This window comes from Heteronotia binoei, chromosome 19 (assembly GCF_032191835.1).
Source record: "Heteronotia binoei isolate CCM8104 ecotype False Entrance Well chromosome 19, APGP_CSIRO_Hbin_v1, whole genome shotgun sequence".
Lineage (NCBI taxonomy): Eukaryota > Metazoa > Chordata > Lepidosauria > Squamata > Gekkonidae > Heteronotia > Heteronotia binoei.
In genome coordinates, this window is record NC_083241.1 from 713,255 (window position 1) to 734,049 (window position 20,795).

Consider the following 20,795-nt stretch of genomic DNA (forward strand, 5'->3'; position numbering starts at 1 on the left):
TCCTCCACTTGCACCTGCTGACATGGCCTTGGGTCAGCCATAGCTCTGGCAGAGGTTGTCCTTGAAAGGGCAGCTGCTGTGAGAGCTCTCTCAGTCCCACCTACCTCACAGAGTGTTTGTTGTGGGGGAGGAAGGTAAAGGAGATTGTAAGCTGCTCTGAGACTCTGAGATTCAGAGTGAAGGGTAGGATATAAATCCAGTGTCATCATCATTGTCGTCTTCTTCTCCTTCCTCTTCTTTTTCTTCTTCTTCCTCCTCCTCCTCTTCTTCTTCTTCTATAAATTGTGGCCATGCCCCGAGTCTCAGCAGTCAGAGGGCAGATTTCCAAGATGGTTTTCCTCCCTGTTTGTTGCAGCACTACTTCACTGTTAACTTCAACCACGAGAACCAGAAATCCCTGGAGCTGAGGACAGAGGACTCCAAGGACTGCGACGAGTGGGTGGCCGCCATCAGCCACGCCAGGTACCTCTTTCCAGCAAGGCCTTTCCCTTCTGCTCCCCCCTGTGAGCGAAGAGGTGGGAGGGGAGGGCGGAGTCGGAAGGGAGCCACCTCTTGGCCTTCTGGAACTGGCTTTGGCACAGGCAGGTGGAGGCCCAGGTAGAAGAGGGCCTTGAAGCCCTCCGGAGGGGGCGGGGTTTGCTAGGCAGCAGCAGATTCTTCCTGGGAGGCAGGGGTGGGGTGAGCAGGGGAGTTTGACTGGCAGCAGATGCAGCTCAAGAGGAAAACTCTCCTCCTTGACAGCTGTGTTTTAACTTCATTATTTGATCTCCTTTCTTTTCCTTTCATCCTTCTGTTCCTTTCCCTGAAAATGCTCTTTTATCAGGAAGGAAATGGAAAGAAGGTGTTTCCCTCCCCTCCCCCCCTTCCACTCATTCACCTGGCGGTTTGGGCTCTTGGGCAAACACTGGAATGTGGGGCATATTAAAAGTGCATCTTCCGAGCCAAAAGTCAGCTTTGATGCATGCCAGTGGTTGGCAAACACCGAGCCGGGCTGCTTAGTGCCCAGTTCAGCATACTGGCCCTGGAAGGGATGTAACAGAACCGGCAGTTGCTGCTTCTTCTGTGGATTGAGAAGTGTGATTCCCCCGCACCCCTGCAGGAAGCAGGTCTATAAAGAATCTCCCTGGGGCCAGGTAGTGGAAAGGGCCATCAAGTGATAGCTGCCTCATGGAGTTTTCAGGGCAAGAGACTTTCAGGGGTGGTTTGCCATGGGAACAGTGAGAGGGCTTCTAGCTCTAGCGTCCTGGCCCCACTGATGGACCTCCTGATGGCGCCTGGGGTTTTTTGGCCACTGTGTGACAGTGTTGGACTGGAGGGGCCATTGGCCTGATCCAACAGGGCTTCCCTTATGTTCTATGTTCTTTGGCCTGCCTCTGAACTTCAGAGAGCCAGTTTGGTGTAGTGGTTAAGTGTGCAGACTTATCTGGGAGAACCGGGTTTGATTCCCCACTCCTCCACTTGCACCTGCTGGGATGGCCTTGGGTCAGCCATAGCTCTTGCAAGAGTTGTCCTTGATAGGGCAGCTGCTGTGAGAGTCCTCTCAACCTCACTCACCCCACAGGGTGTCTGTTGTGGGGGGGGGGAGATAAAGGAGAGCGTGAGCCACTCTGAGACTCTAATGAAGAGAAGGGTGGGGTATAAAACGGCAGTCTTCTTCTTTCTTGGGGTGCTCTCCCATCCAAGGACTCTCCAGGCTCCCCCCTGCTCGGCTTCCCAGATCTGTCATGAGCAGGCCAGGTTGGGCCATCCTGGTGAAGGCGCTCCGGTCCATGTAGTGGGGATTTGTTCTCAGGAAAGTGTCCTTAGGATGGCCTTGTCCACGCGTCACAGATGGGCACTCAAGGATTAATTGTGTCTGGGTCAGTTCTGGCTCCTGTTGCATGGGATAGGTGGCATTTGGCAGGTGCTCAAGGTGAAGAGTGGGGCAGCTGGACAGTCTCTGTAGATACAGAATGGGGGCTGCTCTGCTTCTGGATGTTAACTGGGGGCTGGAGCTTGGAGGCTTGAATGAAAACCATCCCATTTGCTGGGTGACGGTGCACTGAGGACATGTCTAGCCTATGTGGATAATACAGACAGGAACTGAAAAGCCCTCCACTGTGCTTAAAATTCAGATAGAGAAGGGAAATTTGATTGGTAGCAGAACTATCAAGATAAATTGCAGCCGGACTGACGGAACAGATGAAGCTGCCTCCTCAGCCAAAGCCTTGGAAAGGCCTCTGCCCCCAGCAGGCCCCGACTCTCCCTGGACTCTGGTGGGGAAATCTTGCCCAGGTGTGGAGTGCGGGGGGGCTCAGCGACAGCTCCTCTCCTTTAGTTGACTCTGAGCTCAGTTGAGGGGGCAGCCATGTTGGTCTGAAGCTGCAGTAGAACAAAGTTTGAGCCCAGTTAGGCCTCTTTAAGATTCAGCGGGAGCTCACAGGAGCACAGCTCCTGAACCTTTCTGAGAGTTCCTCCTCCTCCTTCTCCGAGTTCCACTTCCTTGTCCATTGAATAGTAGGTGCAGCTGCATAACAATCCCTGGATGAGCTCCACCACCTATTTTTCTACAAAATGATCCTTGAAGACTAGCAAAGTTTTATTCATAGTATGAGTTTTCGTGTGCGCAAAACTGAATAAAAGGGACAAAAAGGCTGCAGGTTTATGCAACAAACACAGGGAAGCCCTGGGACTTTTCCCCACTCAGAGAAATCAGGAAATTTGAGGTGGGCAAAAGTTGCCCCATCTTCAAGAAGGGGGAAAAGGAGGATCCAGGTAACTACCAAGCCACCAGTTTGACACACGTACCTGGAAAAAATTTAGAACAAATAATCAAAAAGTCTTGGAACATTTAGAAAGGATGGCTGTGCTCACTAAGAGCCAGCAAGGGTTTCTCAAGGGAAAGTTGTGTCAGATTAACTTGCTCTCTTTTTTTTCCCTTTGCTTGATCAGGGATTGCTGTAGACATAGTTTATCTTGATAAGGTTCCATATACTATTCTTGTTGACAAGTTGGTAAAATGTGGTTTGGATCCTGTTACTGTTGGTGGATCTGTAACTGGTTGACAGATCACACCCAAAGAGTGCTTGTGAATGGTTCCTCATCCTCTTGGAGAGGAGTGACAAGTGGAGTGCCTCAAGGATCTGTCCTGGGACATGTTTTGTTCAACATCTTTATAAATGATTTGGATTAAGGAATAGAGGGAACGCTTATTGGATTTGTAGATGATATTAAATTGGAAGGGGTTGCAACTACAGTAGCAGACAGAGGTAGGATACAGGATGATCTTGACAGACTGGAAAACTGGGCTAAAACAAATAAAATTAATTTTAATGGGGATACATGTAGAGTTCTGCATTTCAGTAAGAAAAATCCAATGCATCATTATAGGATGGGGAGACTTGTATTGACAGTAGGGGTCTTAGTGGACTGCACGCTGAACATGAGTCAGCAGTGTGATGCGGTGGCTAAAAAGGCAAATCCAATTTTGGGCTGTATCAACAGAAGTATAGCGCTGAGATTATATGAAGTGATGGCATCACTTTATTCTGCTCTGGTTAGACCTCACCTGGAGTCTTGTGTTCAGTTTTGGGCACCACAGTTTAAGAAGGATATAGACAAGCTAGACGTGTCCAGAGGAGGACAACAAAGATGCTGAGGAGCCTGGAAACCAAGTCCTATGAGGAAAGGTTGAAGGAGCTGGGAATGATTAACCTGGAGAGGAGACAACTGAGAGGTGATAGGACCACCATCTTCAAGTACTTGAAGGGCTGTCATCTAGAGGATGATGTGGAATTGTTTTCTGTTACCCCAGAAAATCGGACCAGAACCAACGGGTTGAAATTAAATCAAAAGAGTTTCCGACTCAACATTAGGAAGAACCTCCTGACGATTAGAGTGGTTCCTCAGTGGAACAAGCTTCCTCCTCGGGAGGTGGTGGGCTCTCCTTGCTTGGAGGTTTTGAAACAGAGACTAGGTGGCCACCTGACAGCAATGAGGATCCTGTGAATTTACAGATAATGGGAAGGAGGGCAGGAAGGGCTGCAGCAAGGCTTAGTCCTTGTGGCCTTTTCTTACATGCCCAGGGGAATGCTGATTGCCACTTTGGGGTCAGGCAGCAATTTTTCTCCAGGCCAGTTGGGCAAGGGAGCCTGGAGAGGTATTTTGCCGCCATCTTCTGGGGATGTATGTGTGGGGGGGAGGTATCTGTGAATCTCCTGCATTGTGCAGGCAGGAGGTTGGACTAGATGACCCTGGAGGACCCTTCCAACTCTTTGAAATGGAGCACATATTAACAGTTTGTCAGATTAGTACAGGGAACTTCTGCTGAGTTTGCATAAAATACTCCCCACAAAGCCTCTTAACGCCTCTGGTCACAATTCCCCACTCTGTTTTTCTGTTTGTTTCTACTTGAAGAGACCTCTCTGTCTTAAACGGGCTGCTGCGGCCCACTTTTCCCCTGCAGCAACAGATCAATAGGGCTCTCCCCCTGGAAGGGGTGTGGCCTGGCTCAGTGCACATGTTGCAGCAGGTACCCCCTTGCCCCCCAGGCAGGCAGGACAAGTGGGGAGAGGAGGCCCCGTTTTAATTGTTGTGTTTGTAAAACAGTTATAGGACTCTTGCCACAGAGCATGAAGCGTTAACGCAGAAGTACCTCCATTTACTTCAGATTGTGGAAACGGAGAAAACAGTTGCCAAGCAACTCCGGCAACAAATCGAAGATGGGGAAATAGAGACGGAGCGCCTGAAATCAGAGGTAACGGAGCTCAGCCCCCCCCCCCCCCCAAAGGGCCAATGAGCTGCCACAGGGCAGGCTGCTTCATCTATGGGGCCCCTCTCGGCCCTCCCAGGATCCACCTCCTGCTCAGCTGATCCTGCCCACAAAGGCGGCATGTTTTGCCACACGCACACCGAGAAGAGCAAAAAGATGGCAGATGGAGCAGCTGATCAGATGAGGGGAAATGTATCCACACATGACTTTGCATCACTCAGAATCTCACAGCGGAACATACAGCTATTGTGCCTGATATGAATCAAGAGCATTTGGTGCTCAGTATTACAGTCCTTGGCAGACAAGCAGACATGAGAAATCAGTATCTCAAGTGCTGTAATACCCGCCCGGAGGAGGGCAGGTGAGAGTGAGAGACTGGAAGGTTCTGCTTCTACAGCTGTTGGCAGCTCTCTCACCTGGCACGGAGGGAAGCAAGTCAGATCTATGAATGGTCTGAAGGGGCATCCACACCTTGGGGTTGAAGGCACAGTCTTGACTGTGGAACTTGCCACGGACACACTGGCAACCCCCATTGCTTGTGCAGAGAAGGTTTCATTCGCTTCTGTGTTCAACGACAGACCTGCTCTCCTGGCCCCAGCAAGGGGCAGGGCGTGCAAAGGGGCTCCATCTTTGCCTTCTGCTGCATCTGGCCCTGAGGGTCGAGTCCCTCTTCTCTACCTGTTTGTTTTCTGTCTGTTCCAAGATTGCTGCTTTGCTGAAAGAGAACGAGCGCATCCAGTCCAACCAGACGAATGTCCCCAGCGACGATGACAGCGACATCAAGAAGATCAAGAAGGTAAGCTGTGGCATTTTGGAGGCCTTGAAGGAAGCCAGTGTCTGCTGAACGGGGCCTTCGAATGTCACCGGGGCACAGAGGAAGCCCCTCAGGTCTGCCCTCAAACCCCCCAGCGAAGCCCCTGGCTGCTCTCTCTGGGAAGGAGAATCTTTTCTCCCGTGGCCCCTGGCCATGACTCGGCACCTCTCCAGCCTGTGACCCACTCCAGTCTGGCAGTTGCTGACTGAACGGTGGCTTCTTCCCCACTGGCTTCTTCATTTTTGAATAGGCAATTTCCTGTGCCATAGTGCATGCGTGGCCAGTTTCAGCAAACACAAGACTGAGAAGTGGTGTGTGTGTGCATTGTGCCACTTTATGATCCTGCATGATTGCAGAGTTCATTGCTTAAAACGAAGCTCAGTCACAAATTGACTGGAGGGCCCACCTAACCGGGTTGTTGAGCAGTCACAAGAATTACTTAGACATTATTTGGGAAACACTTCAAAACCTGGAAGCACTGTGTCAAATTCTGCTTAAATGTGTGCCCTCCAAATGTCTTTTAATAGGTGCATAGTGAGGGCCAATGATGAGGTTCCTCTTTATTTCCCCATTTCCTTAATTTATGCCCAACCTTTCTCCTCAGTGGGGAGGCTCACAACAGTCTCCCCCTTCTCTATTTTAACCCCGCCCCCCCCACACACAACCCTGCGAGGAAGATCAAGACGAGAAGCCAGTCTGTCTGGAGCAGGAGACAAGAGCCAGAGAGAGTCCAGCAGCACCTTCAAGACTGGCACAATTTGGGGCCGGGGAGGAGGGGCTCCCAAAAGCTCCTCCCCCTGCCGCAAGTGTTGTGGGTCTTTAAGGCACTTCTGGCTTCTTGCTGCCATGAGGCAGGCGAGGCAGAGGGTGTGTGATGGATTGGGCCCAAGGTCCACGGCAGCCTGCAGATCCCTGAGGCTGCCTCGATCCTGCCCCTCGTCTAGATGAGACGGTGTCACGCTGGCTCTGATTCTGTGACAAGATGGCCAGAGACTCCCAGCCAGGCCACAACAGGACAGATATTTAATTTTAGTGGCAGTGGCACAGTAACAGTAACCTTTTTAAAAAAAGGACTGAGCCATATTCTTTATTTTCCTCTGTAGGAGTCAGTTTGGCCTAGCGGTTAAGTGCACGGACTCTTATCTAGGAGAATCAGGTTTGATTCCCCACTCCTCCACTTGCAGCTGCTGGAATGGCCTTGGGTCAGCCATAGCTCTTGCAGGAGTTGTCCTTGAAAGGGCAGCTGCTGTAAGAGCTCTCTCAGCCCCACCCGCCTCACAGGGTGTCTGTTGTGGGGGAGGAAGATAAAGGAGATTGTAAGCCGCTCTGATTCAGAGAGAAGAGTGGGGTATAAATCTATGGTCTTTTTCTTCTTCGTCTATTTAATTTTTGAAGTAGGTGTTAAAAGATGAAGCAGAGTCCATGCCTCTGGGCAAAGGACTGTAAGTGGGTGCCCTCAGAGGCTGCCCTTGCCAGCCACACAAGTGGGGGGAGGGAGGGGGGGGAGGTCTCTCCCCCACTGCTGCCTGCTCTGAGCCTCCCCCTCCTCCTGGGCCCCCAGGTGCAGAGCTTCCTGCGGGGCTGGCTGTGCCGGAGGAAGTGGAAGAGCATCATCCAGGACTACATCCGCTCCCCGCACGCAGACAGCATGCGCAAGAGGAACCAGGTGGTCTTCAGCATGCTGGAGGCCGAGGCTGAGTATGTGCAGCAGCTCCACATCCTAGTCAACAACTTCCTGCGCCCCCTCCGGATGGCGGCCAGCTCCAAGAAGCCCCCCATCACCCACGACGACGTCAGCAGCATCTTTCTCAACAGGTGAGGGGGAGCCAGTTCTTTGGGCCTCCAGGGGGTGGTCGGCTGGAGATCTCCTGGAATGACAAGAGAGATCAGGCAGACGGGGTGGCCCCTCCTCCCCCAACCCCGCCCTCGCCTCAGGCTCCTCCCCCCAAATCTTCAGGGGTTTCCTCACCCAGACCTGGCGACCCTGCCCGTTCTGGACCCAGCTCCTGGGAAAAGCAGCTCCTAGAGGAGAGAGCCCAGCTAGCTGCAGAGAGGACAGAAGAAGGAACCTGGCTAGCCCATTTCTTACAGCTGCCAGGGCTGCATGGGGAAATACCTTGGGATTGGGGGGTGGGGTGGGACTGGGGAGGGGTAAAGGTGCAGTACTGCAGTCTAAGCTCTCTGCTCACAACCTGAGCTCAACCCCAGCTCTGGTGCATGGGAGGGTCACATTCCTAGCCAGTCTTATGCTTCTCCTCTGGGATGTGCAAGGAAAGAGCTAATGAGAAATGCTGTCTTCTGTATGCATGTTCGGGTACTGAAACCAGAGAGAGGTATGACCATGGATGAAACTTCTGAGCCAGCAGCCATCTCTGGCCATAGCCTAAGCCGTGGGGAAGGGAAGGGAAATGCTCAGGCCCAGCATAAACGAGGCAAAAGATTCACCCTTCAGCAGCGAAGCCCTGTTGGGTCACGTTACAGGGCTCCCCCCCGAAAAAAGCTGTCCCTTAGGCCCACGTTTCTGCCACGGCCTCCCGTTTTCAAAAGCACATAGTTAAAAGGCAAACATTCTTTTTTTGAAGGTAGATTGCAAGGGAGGCGTAGCTGTCTTGGTCTGAAGCAGCTGTTTGAGTCCGGGGTGGGGGGGGGGCACCTTGAAACAATTGAACAATGGATATCAGATTTTCCCCGGGGCCAAACCTCTACGCAAAGAAGTGCTTAGCCGTGGCAGCCCTTCAGTTTGCTGAGTCCAGTTTCACTTACCTTTTGTTGTTGTTCCCTTTGCAGTGAAACCATCATGTTCCTGCACCAGATCTTTTACCAGGGCTTGAAAGCGCGGATCTCGAGCTGGCCCACCTTGGTGCTGGGTAAGTGCCAGAAGGAAGGATCCGGATCCCCCAAAGCAGCCCCATTCGAATAGCTGGATGCTAGCAGGAGCAGTGTGCCCACCTGGGGCGATGGGGGGCGTCCTTGCAGCTGGGGTAGCTGAGGAGGGGGGCTGTTGGGGGGGGAGGGGAGGGGCAATGGTTGAGGCTGAGCAGGGCACCCCTCCCTGGGAATTGGTTCTGGTGGCCTCAGCTGGAGGGGTTGTGGTGGGGGGTGTCGCTGCTGGGAGCCCCTGGCTGGAGAGAAGCTGCCACAGAGTTCACTCCCACCCTTGGCTGTTGGTGCCGGAAGCATCCTCTCTGTGCCCTCCTGGCCAGGCTGTGTTCTAAGCAAGTGCCGTTTTGTAGAAAAAGAGGTGCCGGAGCTCATTAGCACTTCTCCTTTGCATATGCCACACACCCCTGACATCATCGGAAGGTGGACTAAATTATATCAGCTCAGCATCTGCCTTAAAAGGCTCCTTTAACTTTAAATGCATTCAGCAAGCTGTCAGTTGGCTTGGCTTGGAGACGTGATCTACTTTCTCCAAGCTGGCCGACGGGGCAGGGGAGGCTTTTAGAGCCACACAATACGTCTGAAGGAGCCACGTGTGGCCCTCGAGCCACAGCTTGGCCACCCCATTTCTCCAGTAGCCTGAGCAACTCTAGAGTCTTGGGATGGAGGCCAGATGCAGCTGCTGCTCTGGAGGGCCCAACGAAGGAGGAGGGGGCTGAAGTCACCCTCCCCCAAGGGACACAGGCAGCCCTTGCCCCTCCCTCTCCCCAGCTCAGTGGCAGCTCTTGCTGTCGCTTTCTTGGATTCCTCTCTCCCACCACGTTAGACAGGATGGTTGGCTGAGTGGTGGCCAACTGGTCTTGCATGAGAGATGACCCCTCCCCTGGGGCGTCTCCCCCTCCACTTGCAGCACTCAGGCAGGAGCTTCTTCCAACCCCCCCCCCTCCCTCTCCTTGCAGCCGACCTCTTTGACATCCTGCTGCCGATGCTCAACATCTACCAGGAGTTCGTCCGGAACCACCAGTACAGCCTACAGATTCTCGCCCACTGCAAGCAGAACCGGGATTTCGACAAGCTGCTGAAGCACTACGAGGCCAAGCCGGACTGCGAGGAAAGGACGCTGGAGACCTTCTTGACATACCCCATGTTCCAGGTGAGTGGGAGGGAGGGGGCATGTGCCACTGAGAGCCAGGGAGGGGGCCAAGACGCTTTCCCATCCTGTGAGCGCTCAGGCGGAAGGAAGGAAGGAAGGAAGGAAGGAAGGAAGGAAGGAAGGAAGGAAGGAAGGAAGGAAGGAAGGAAGGAAGGAAGGAAGGAAGGAAGGAAGGAAGAAGAAGGGCTATTCCTGCCTCCGGAGTGGGTTCTGCTGACGCCCTCTTCTCTTGGCTCCAGATTCCCAGGTACATCTTGACGCTGCACGAGCTCTTGGCCCACACGCCCCATGAGCATGTGGAGAGGAACAGCCTGGATTACGCCAAGTCCAAGCTGGAAGAACTCTCCAGGTGGGAAGAGGCGGCTTCTCCTGCTTTAAAATGTGTGTGCGTGCAGATTTGCAGAGCCCCCTTCCATTGGCAGTGAATTACACACACACCCCTATGTCCTTGGTCAGGCAACGGCCTGTGAAGCAGCTTGCAACGGTGCAGGAGCAGGGCTGGGACAAGGGAGCTGGCAGAGGCAACCAGGCATCTGATTGCACCACAGCCAGGGCCCAGGCCGGGCTTGGAGGCCACCCCATCCTGGGCCTTTCCCTGCCCCCCCCCCCCATGAGTATGGCAGTGCCGGAGTTACCCTGGCTCAGTGCTGGAGACAGCCCAGCGCAGCTTTGCTCCAGGAACGCAGGCCCTCCAGCACTGTCCCCAGTCTCGGGCCCTCTGCTGTTGGAGGCTGCCCCATGGCCCGGGCAGAGTGTGCCCACCTCGTCAGATGGCCTTCTGCTAAGGGACACTTTTACTCTCTAGGATCATGCACGACGAAGTCAGCGAGACGGAAAACATACGGAAGAACTTGGCGATTGAGCGGATGATCATTGAAGGGTGCGAAATCCTCTTGGACACCAGCCAGACGTTTGTAAGACAAGGTAGCCACCCCCAGAGAAGGTGCTCAGAATCCTTGCGGGGCAGCCTGGGAGAGGCTCACGTCTCCCCGCCCCCCCTCCCCGCTGTGCCTTGCTCATGTCCTGGGGGGGCCTGAAGAAGAACAGGGCCCAGCGGGGAGCCCAGCCAAGCCCGGCCTTTGTCCTCCTGCAGGCTCCCTCATCCAAGTGCCCATGTCCGAGAAGGGGAAGATCCCGCGGGGACGCCTGGGCTCCCTCTCCCTGCGGAAGGAGGGCGAGCGGCAGTGCTTCCTCTTCTCCAAACACCTGATCATCTGCACCAGAGGCTCCGGGGGGAAGCTGCACTTGACAAAGGTAGGAGAGCATCCCCATCTTCAAGGGCTGTCCTAGAGAGGAGGGGGTGGAATTGGTTTCTGTGGCCCCGGAAGGCAGGACCAGAACCAATGGGCTGAAATGAAATCAAGAGAGTTTCCGGCTCAACATTAGGAAGAACTTCCTCACTGTGAGAGCGGTTCCTCAGTGGAACAGGCTTGGGAGGTGGTGGGCTCTCCTTCCTTGGAGGTTTTTCAACAGAGGCTGGATGGCCATCTGACAGCAATGAGGATCCTGTGAATTTAGGAGGAGGTGTCTGTGAGTTTAGAGTGGTTCCTCAGTGGAACAGGCTTCCTCCTCGGGAGGTGGTGGGCTCTCCTTCCTTGGAGGTTTTTCAACAGAGGCTAAATGGCCATCTGACAGCAATGAGGATCCTGTGAATTTAGGGGGAAGTGTTTGTGAGTTTCCTGCACTGTGCAGGGGGTTGGACTAGAGGACCCTGGAGGTCCCTTCCAACTCTTCTATGATTCTAACAGGCTTCCTCCTTGGGAGGTGGTGGGCTCTCCTTCCTTGGAGGTTTTTAAACAGAGGCTAAATGGCCATCTGACAGCGATGAAGATCCTGTGAATTTAGGGGGAGGGGTTTGTGAGTTTCCTGCATTGTGCAGGGGGTTGGGCTAGATGACCCTTCAGGTCCCTTCCAACTCTATGATTCTATGACAGGTGAGGGGGGGAGGGAAAGTGGGAGGCACAGCAAGCCCATCAGGACGTGTGGCCCACCCTGGGCCAGAAGGGGGACTCTTCCAAAATGTGTAGCCTGCGATGCCATTGGCCATGCAAGTGCAGCAGGGCACACCCCTGAACACAGCTGTGGTTAAGAGCAGAGGGCTCTAATCTGGGGAGGTGGGTTTGATTCCCACTCCTGCTTCACATGCAACCTTGGGTCAGTCCTGATTCTCTCAAGAGCTCTCAGCCTCACAGGTTGTCTGTTGTGGGGGGAGGAAGGGAAAGGAGATTGGAAGCTGCGCTGAGACTCCTTTGGGAAGAGAAAGGCAGGGTATGAAATCCTACTCTTTGTCTTCATCTTATACGCAAACAGACCCCCCCCGGGGTCCATCAAAGTCAGCCTGGTCTACTCAGACTGGCAGCAGCTCTCCAGGGTCTCAGGCAGAAGTCTTTCCCATCACCTTCTGTCTTATTCTTAATTGGAGATGGCAGGAATTGAACCTGGGACCTTCTGCATGCAAAGCAGAGGCTCTTCCACTGAGCCACAGCCCTTTCCCCTAGCAATCTATCATCACCATCAGGACATTTATGCGTGTCTCATTTTAAATCCATGGATTCCCGTGTGGCAGTGGAAGGCTGAGTGCACACACCTTGTGCTGAACCAGGGGAGAATCCTAGCATTAGAAGAGACCTTGGGGGTTATCTAAACTGACCCATGCATGAGGCAGGAATGTGTAGTGAGCAGAGTCACCAGCTGACCTTCCAGCCTCTGCCTTAAAGATCTCCAGCAAAGAAGAAGAAGAGATTGGATTTATACCCCACCCTTCACTACCCGAAGGCGTCTCAGAGCAGCTTACAATCTCCTTTCCCTTCCCCTCCCCACAACAGGCACCCTGTGAGGTATGTGGGGCTGAGAGAGCTCTTCGAGAACGGCTCTTGAGCAGAACAGCTCTGAAAGAACTTGTGGCTGACCCAAGGTCGCTCCAGCAGCTGCATGTGGAGGAGGAGGGGGGAATCGAACCCGGTTCTCCCAGAGAAGAGTCTGCACGCTTCACCACGACACCAAACCGGCTCTCCCCTCCACCCCCAGAGGCAGAATGTTCCACTCTTGAACCCGGGATTGCTCTGCTCTTTGAAACCTACTTGCGAAAAGGCAGCTTGAGAACAGTGCCGCTTTGCATTTTTGCCATGCAATGATTTCCGGCCTAGTTTGTCAAAATGCCATGTGTGTTCTTGCATTGTCCTTGGTCAGACCTCAAGAGCAACAATGCTGCAGCATCTTTTGTGAGTTGCCTGTCAAGGTCTCTGCATTTGGGGGATGAACCAGAGGAAGCTCTGCAGAGGTTCTGGCTCCCCTTCAAAGTCTCCCATTCGGGGTTGCTAAAGCAAATCACAGCTGGCCGAGAACACTGCAAATGTCATCATTGGAAAACAACCAAAGAGACGAGCAGCAGGCTGGATGCCCTGGCATTTAATTTGAGGCTCGGTCCATATCATGCAATCTATTTATTTGCAAACAAGGCCTGCGTCACACTGAACGCTGCCCCGAAGAGCAGGTTCTGAAGGAGGGCGGCCATCCTAGCTCTGTGGGGTGGGAAGGCGGGGCCAGTGGCCTAGGGCAAAATCCATAGCTTCCACCTCTTGAGCCCTTCTTTTCCTTTCAGAATGGTGGTGTGATCTCCCTAATAGACTGCACTCTGGTGGAAGACACGGAGAGCGCGGAGGAGGAGAGTATGTACCAAACAGCACTTGGCGATCTACGCACCACACACACACCCCGCCACTCACGTGCAGCGTGCTCCTCTCATGCTCGGCCCACCCCTCACACTGGGCCCACCCACCCCTGCTGGACCTCCACCTTTTTCTCCCCAAGCCCCCTCCCCCAAATACTTTTATCTGCTGGTGCTGGCAGCAGCATCCTGGACTCCTGATTTCCTCCCAAGTCTACAAACGCTTGCAAAGGATAGCCAGCAACTGCTGCCACAAGCCCACGCTTCTGGCAAGGGATATCCTGGCCCACCCCACTCACTGGATCTAGGCTGGTGCTCCTGACGCTGGTGTTGTGCACATTCCAGGGGGTGGGCCCCTGGTGGTCTCTGAGCAAGGACAAAGCGGAAAGCACTGGAGTTGCGGAGCTTTTGCTGCCTTCAAGCCCAGCAGCCCCTTAGAGACCAGCAAGAGTTCGGGAGGATGCGTTTCAGGAATCCAAGCTCACTTCACCCCTTCTGACGATGGGAGTTTTGACTCTTGAAAGCTGCGGCCATGAAAATGTGGTTGCTCTCTAGGGTGATGCTGGGCTCGAATCCAGCTCTTCTGCTGAATCTGTCATTTGGGTGAAGTTTTATTCAAGGCATGAGCTTCCGTGTGCGGGCATAGCCCTTCAGACACACTGCAATGGAAGTCACCAGGCCAGGCCGATAAGCAGAGGCTCAGCAGCAGATTAGCACACAAGAGAATGAAGATGTTTTAACAGATGCAAACAGGAAGCTAACAAGCTAAGTTTTTATGGTCACCATTTGTTTGGATTTAATCCCAAGGGAAAAACAATGAAGCAAATAAATATGTCAAAATTGGAAATAGTTGTATAAATGTTTCCCTCTAATTGTGGGCTGCTAGGAGTAATTAACTGAGATCCTGGGGATGGGTGGAGCCAGTTTGGTGTAGCGGTTAAGAGCAAACTGTAATCCTGAGAACCAGCTTTGGTTTTCCTCCACATGCAGCCAGCTGGGTAACCTTGGGCCAACCACAGTTCTCTCAGAACTCTCTCAGCCCCACCTGCCTCACAGGGTGTCAGTTGCGGGGAGAGGAAGGGAAGCTGCTCTGAGACTCCTTTGGGTAGTGAAAAGTGGGGTATAAAAACAACTCTTCTTTTTTCATCTTCAAACTTCTTCTCTTCTTCTTCTACATCTTTTCCAAACATCTTTTTCTTGAAACATCTTCATCTTCAAGTATCTTCCTCTTCAAACTTCTCCTTCAAATTTGTCTTCTTCTGACATCTTCAAACATCTTCTTCGAACCTCTTCTTCAAACATCTTCTTCAAACTTCTTCTCCAAACATCATCTTCTTCAGCCATTTTCTTCAAACTTTTTCAAATGTTTTCTTCAAACATATTCAAACTTCTTCAAATATCTTCCTCAAACATCATCATCATCATCATCTTCTTCTTCTTCTTCTTCTTCTTCTTCTTCTTCTTCTTCTTCTTCTTCTTCTTCTTCTTCTTCATTTGCTGCTCTCCTTCTGCCTATATGTATGGCCTGGTAACTTCCATTTCAATGCATCTGAGGAAGTGTGCATACACACAAAAGCTCATACCTTGGATGAAACTTGGTTGGCCTTCAATGTGCCTGACAGGCTCTAACTTTGTCCTGCTGCTTCAGACAAACACAGCTGCCTGCCTGGATCTATCATTTGGATGGTTATCTCCATCAGTTGCTCTTCCATGCGTCCTTTGTACAAGTCCCGTAATCCATTCTCCCCACCCCCCCCAGCTGCCATTCTCCCCACCGCCACCCTGACCCTGAGCCCCATTCTCTTCTCTCCCTTCACATCGTTTGTGTCTTTTGTAAAGCCAAAGGGTCTGGGCAAGACATAGACCACCTGGATTTCAAGATTGTGGTGGAACCCAAGGATGCCCCATCGTACACCGTCATCCTGGTGGCCTCGTCCAGGCAAGAAAAGGCTGCGTGGACCAGTGACATCAGCCAGGTAAGGAGAGGTCAGCCGTGCAGGGGGGCACCTGTTGGGTGAGGTGGCATGGCTGCCCTTCATTTCACGGAGGCTGTGAACTGGCCTGCCAATACCGCTGGCAAGCCAACTTGAGAGAACTGAAGGATATTCTAACAATAACAGCCTGGGAGACTTTATTTATTTTAGTATATTTCTATCCTGCCCATTCACCGTAGGGCTCAGGGCAGAGAACAACATATGATAGAATACTGAAATACAATAAAAACATTTTTTTTTTAAAAAAAAAAAAGACAACTCAACAGCACTCAGAGAAGTTACCTTGACCAGTTTTGAAGCAGAGAGAAGAGTAAAAATAAGAGTAAAAATTTGTAGCATAGAGAAGAGTAAAAATAGGAATGAATTTTCCAGAGATTAAGCATGTACAGGCCAGTATACCCTCTAAGCTGAGTTACTGTGAACTAGTTTGCAATTTTTTAGCCTCTGGCTCACACATTTTTGTCTTAACTCAGGAAGGATGGCCCCAGAGCACACTAATTTATGCAGTAGTGGAACTACTCAGTGGAACAGGCTTCCTCCTAAGGAGGTGGTGGGCTCTCCTTCCTTGGAAGTTTTTAAACAGAGGCTAGATGGTCATCTGACAGCACTGAAGATCCTGTGAATTTAGGGAGAGGTATTTGTGAGTTTCCTGCATTGTGCAGGGGGTTGGACTAGATGACTCTGGAGGTCCCTTCCAACTCTATGATTCTATGATTCTATGAACTTCAATGCCAGCAGCTCATGAAGTAGAATTTTTGCTCACAAGACTCCACAGCTTAGAGGAAGTATTGGTACAGGCTGGTGCATTCAAGGAAATTCCTAAGCATTCTAGTGGAGAAACTTGCACAGAATTGTGCTGTAGATTCCCATCTTCTTTATTTTGTGTTCTTTCCTTTCCCCCTGTTTGAGTGGCTGTGTGCAGAGTCTTATCTGGGAGAACCGGGTTTGATTTCCCACTCCTCCACTTGCAGTTACCGGAATGGCCTTGGGTCAGCCATAGCTCTTGCAGGAGTTGTCCTTGAAAGGGCAGCTTCTGGGAAAGGTCTCTCAGTCCCACCCACATCACTGGGTGTCTGTTGTGGGGGAAGGAGATAAAGGAGATTCTGAGCCACTCTGAGACTCTGATTCAGGGTGGAGGGCAGAATATAAATCCAATGTCGTCTTCTTTTGCATAAGCCTGTTCTGTGTGTGTTTCAGTGCGTGGACAACATTCGGTGCAACGGCCTCATGATGAACGCCTTTGAGGAAAATTCAAAAGTCACCGTCCCCCAGATGATCAAGTAAGCCCTCCTCATAGAGGAGGCCTTGGTGGCCTCACTTGGGGGTGCCCTTCCCTGCCTGGAACCTGTCAGGGGGCTGGTGAAGCATCCGGGGGCTTCTTGCAGCCAAATGTCCAGAAGCAGCTGTGTCCTGCCGGGTTTCAGTCCTCTGCAGGCAGAGCTGCCAAAGGTCTTGTTCAGCCGTGGGCTGCCAAGGAGGGCATGACGCCCAGTCTCTACTGTCTCCCCAGGTCGGACACCAGCTTGTACTGCGACGACGTCGACATCCGATTCAGCAAAACCATGAACTCCTGCAAAGTCCTCCAGATCCGCTATGCCAGTGTGGAGCGGCTCCTGGAGAGGTTGACAGACCTGCGGTTCCTCAGCATCGACTTCCTGAACACCTTCCTGCACTCTTACCGGGTCTTCACCAGCGCCATGACCGTCCTGGACAAGCTCATCACCATCTACAAGAAGCCCATCAGCGCCATCCCTGCCAGGTGAGCCTCTTCTCCGCTGCCCCCCTGGGAGATGCTTCCTGGCCTCTCGGGGTCAAGGGGCACGAGGAGGAGAAGCTGGCGGGGGGGGGGTGCAGAGACGAGGGTGGCAGGCGGCCTCCCATGTGACCCCTCTCATCACCCGCTTCTTCCTGCACTTCTGTCTCTTGGCCAACCAGTCGCTTTAAACTTCAGCGCCAACCTAGCTGAGGCAAAGCCAGGGCTCTGATTCAGGAGAGCTGCCTAGAATGCCCAGCAGCAGCCCCATAGCTAAGAGACACAGGGGAAGGGGGGCATAGGAGGGGGCCATGGGGGTGAGAGCAAGAAGCTGCAGAGGCCAGGGACCACCCCTCTCCCTCCCCCCCCCTCCAGTGTGATTTAAATGGCATGTCAGCTCCGATCCCCCTTCGACTTTTCCTGGAGCTCAGCCTGCAGTGATCAGCTTGAACATATGAAGCTGCCTTCTACTGAATCAGACCTTTGGTCCATCAAAGTCTGTCTTGTCTTCTCAGACTGGCAGCGGCTCTCCAGGGTCTCCAGCTGAGGTTTTTCACACCTATTTGCCTGGACCCTTTTTTTTGGAGATGCCGGGGATTGAACCTGGGACCTTCTGCTTACCAAGCAGATGCTCTACCACTGAGCCACAGCCCCATTCATGGCTCTCCAGGGTCTCCAGCTGAGGTTTTTCACGCCTACGTGCCTGGACCCTTTTTAGTTGGAGATGCCAGTGGGGATTGAACCTGCGACCTTCTGCTTCCAAAGCAGATGCTCAGCCACTGAGCCACAGCCCCATTCATGGCTCTCCAGGGTCTCCAGCTGAGGTTTTTCACGCCTATTTGCCTGGACCCTTTTTTGGAGATGCCAGGGATTGAACCTGGGACCTTCTGCTTACCACTGAGCCACCATCCCTCCCACATATGAAGCTGCCTTCTACGGAATCAGACCCTCCTTGATCCATAAACGTCAGTCTTGTCTACTCAGACTGGCAGCAGCTCTCCAGGGTCTCCAGCGAAGGTTTTTCACACCTATTTGCCTGGCCCCTTTTTAGTTGGAGGTGCCGGGGATTGAACCTGGGACCTTCTGCTTCCCAAGCAGATGCTCTGCCATTGAGCCACAGCCCCATTCATGGCTCTCCAGGGTCTCAAGCTAAGGTTTTTCACGCCTCCTTGCCTGGACCCTTTTTAGTTGGAGATCACAAGGATTGAACCTGGGACCTTCTGCTTCCCAAGCAGATGCTCTGCCATTGAGCCACAGCCCCATTCATGGCTCTCCAGGGTCTCAAGCTAAGGTTTTTCACGCCTCCTTGCCTGGACCCTTTTTAGTTGGAGATCACAAGGATTGAACCTGGGACCTTCTGCTTCCCAAGCAGATGCTCTGCCATTGAGCCACAGCCCCATTCATGGCTCTCCAGGGTCTCAAGCGGAGGTTTTTCACGCCTCCTTGCCTGGACCCTTTTTAGTTGGAGATCACAAGGATTGAACCTGGGACCTTCTGCTTCCCAAGCAGATGCTCTGCCATTGAGCCACAGCCCCATTCATGGCTCTCCAGGGTCTCAAGCGGAGGTTTTTCACGCCTACTTGCCTGGACCCTTTTTAGTTGGAGATGCCGGGGATTGAACCTGGGACCTTCTGCTTCCAAAGCAGATGCTCTGCCACTGAGCCACCGTCCCTCCATCTCCATCACCTACTGCCTGGACCCTTTTGAGTTGGAGATGCCGGGGATCGAACCTGGGACCTTCTGCTTCCAAAGCAGATGCTCTACCACTGAGCCACCGTCCCTCCCCCAAACTTCCAATTCCGAAGTTCCAAAGAAGGCTGATTTGTATCTCTGCGCTCCCTCCCCGTTTCCCTGCTTTCCTGGGCCCTTCCCCAACCGGGAGCAGCCGGGAACATGCACTGCTGCCCTTGCAGCCTGTGCAATAGAGGGGCCTCTCCTCCCTCCCTTCCTCCCACCCAAGAACTTACCATTCGGGGGGAGCATCCCAAGGGGGAGGGGGCCCATAAAACCCGCAAGGAGGCTGGCCCCTCTGGGCCCCAAGGGGCGCTACCGGCCTGTCCAGCAGAGGGAGGACTGAGCTTCCAATGGCAGGCCCCGGCCATGCAGGAGAGGACTGAGTGGGAATGGCCCAGGCCGGAAGCCACACCCCCGCCTGCAGCTGATTGGGCGTGGCCAGCCTCTGCAGGGTGTGGCTTCCCAGGAAGACCCAGAGCAGGATCCCAGCGGGGGGTCACTTTTTGCTCCCTCCAGAAGAGCCCGGAGTCCGTCCAGCTTTGCTTTGGGGTCCTGGCAGGCCATGCTGGGCAGTAAAGGGGGCGTCTGGTTTTGTTTCCCCCCAAGGTCCCTGGAGCTCTTGTTTGCCAGTAGTCAGAACAGCAAACTCCTCTACGGGGAGCCTCCCAAGTCTCCGCGTGCCAACCGCAAGTTCTCCTCTCCGCCGCCCCTCTCCATCACTAAGTCATCTTCGCCCAGCCGGAGGAGGAAACTCTCCCTCAACATCCCCATCATCACCGGGGGGAAGGCCCTAGACCTGGCCGCCCTCAGCTGCTCCTCCAACGGCTATGCAAGCCTGTACTCCTCCATCTCTCCCTTCAGCAAGACCACCCTGGACATCCACAAGCTCTACGTGTCCAGCAACTACCCCGCCAAGATGCCCGACGAGGGGGAAGGCCCCGCCGAGAAGCCTGAGGACCCTCTGTCCGGCAAGGCCGGTGAGTGCGCCTGCCTCCTCCAAAGAGCTGGGGGCAGCGGAGGGGGGGTCGGGGCAGAGCTGCTGGGGGCAGCTAGAGATGCCTGCCGCAAAGAGTCCTTCGTGGCACAGCTCTGTGGGGTCTGTCCTTGGGGGAGGGAATGGCTTGGAGCCTCGGGGGGTTAAGGCCCCAAGGGAAGCCCTGATGTGGTTGCCAAGTCCCCCGTGGCCTCCAGTGGGGGACTTTTTTAGTGAGTGCAAAGCACGTACAGTGTGATGACATCACCCGCAAGTGATGCCATTGTACCGGCGACATCCGGGAAAACTCTATGGTTTTCCTGGATGCTCTAGCATTTGGGGAGGGAAAAACTCTATGATACCTATTGTAAAACGCCTAAAATGGTTGACACGCAACGCTGCTGGTACGATGATGTCACTTGTGTGTGACGTCGTCACGTCGGCAACGTCGGGGAAGGTTTCCGCTGCCTGCCCAATGTGGGAAACCTCCTGGGTGGGAGAACCCCCGTCCAGCCCATCCTGAGAGTCCTTTGAAGAGCCAGTTGCAGACCAGCAAACCGGCAGGGTCTGGAGAGTCCTGCCCGAATCTGTTTTCTTGGGCCTCCTCCCCCTCCCCCGGCCGGCCCTAGACTGTCTGGCCCCCTAGCAAGCCCCCTCCTGCACTGATAGCATCACAGAGTCACATGGGGGGGGGATGCCCATTTTGGTGCCCCCAGCGCCCTAGGCAATCCCCTAGTGGCAGGGCCAACCCTGCTTTCCCCTCCTTCTTAACTCATCAGACTCCCCGCTTGTCGCTCCAGGTGCAGAAGCGTCTGTCCGAGAGGAATCCGACACAGATCAGAACCAGAGCGATGAAGCTGAAGTGGAGACTTCGCCGACCAAATCGCCGACCACTCCTAAACTGGTCAGAGGCAAAAACAACTCAGGTAACGTGAGCAGGAAGTGGGGAGGGCTCTTTTCAAGGAGTCTGCAAAGCTGCATGGCTGCTTCGGGCTGGCTGATGGTCGCAGACTGTGCAGGAATGGGATTTTCCAACGTTTGATATTTGCAGTCTGTTGGAGGCAGTTGTAGTCATCC

At 53.4% G+C, this 20,795-nt stretch overlaps 1 protein-coding gene and 3 non-coding genes across 4 annotated transcripts in view; 1 reads left to right on the forward strand and 3 right to left on the reverse strand.

The window, feature by feature from the left end:
* RASGRF1 (Ras protein specific guanine nucleotide releasing factor 1) overlaps positions 1 to 20,795 on the forward strand; it is a 48,397-nt gene that overhangs the window by 11,005 nt on the left and 16,597 nt on the right. Inside the window, exons 2-16 of the mRNA XM_060260206.1 lie at positions 356 to 462; positions 4,588 to 4,735; positions 5,454 to 5,546; positions 7,126 to 7,379; positions 8,352 to 8,431; positions 9,404 to 9,597; positions 9,837 to 9,946; positions 10,403 to 10,521; positions 10,691 to 10,851; positions 13,199 to 13,265; positions 15,104 to 15,240; positions 16,456 to 16,538; positions 16,769 to 17,017; positions 19,352 to 19,722; positions 20,519 to 20,644. Coding sequence (XP_060116189.1) covers positions 356 to 462; positions 4,588 to 4,735; positions 5,454 to 5,546; positions 7,126 to 7,379; positions 8,352 to 8,431; positions 9,404 to 9,597; positions 9,837 to 9,946; positions 10,403 to 10,521; positions 10,691 to 10,851; positions 13,199 to 13,265; positions 15,104 to 15,240; positions 16,456 to 16,538; positions 16,769 to 17,017; positions 19,352 to 19,722; positions 20,519 to 20,644 — 2,299 coding nt within the window. The remainder of the gene's footprint in view (positions 1 to 355; positions 463 to 4,587; positions 4,736 to 5,453; positions 5,547 to 7,125; positions 7,380 to 8,351; positions 8,432 to 9,403; positions 9,598 to 9,836; positions 9,947 to 10,402; positions 10,522 to 10,690; positions 10,852 to 13,198; positions 13,266 to 15,103; positions 15,241 to 16,455; positions 16,539 to 16,768; positions 17,018 to 19,351; positions 19,723 to 20,518; positions 20,645 to 20,795) is intronic.
* On the reverse strand, positions 12,015 to 12,083 carry TRNAA-UGC (transfer RNA alanine (anticodon UGC)). Its single transcript has one exon. It is a non-coding gene; the product is annotated as a tRNA-Ala (tRNA).
* On the reverse strand, positions 18,612 to 18,678 carry TRNAP-UGG (transfer RNA proline (anticodon UGG)). Its single transcript has one exon. It is a non-coding gene; the product is annotated as a tRNA-Pro (tRNA).
* On the reverse strand, positions 18,721 to 18,787 carry TRNAP-UGG (transfer RNA proline (anticodon UGG)). Its single transcript has one exon. It is a non-coding gene; the product is annotated as a tRNA-Pro (tRNA).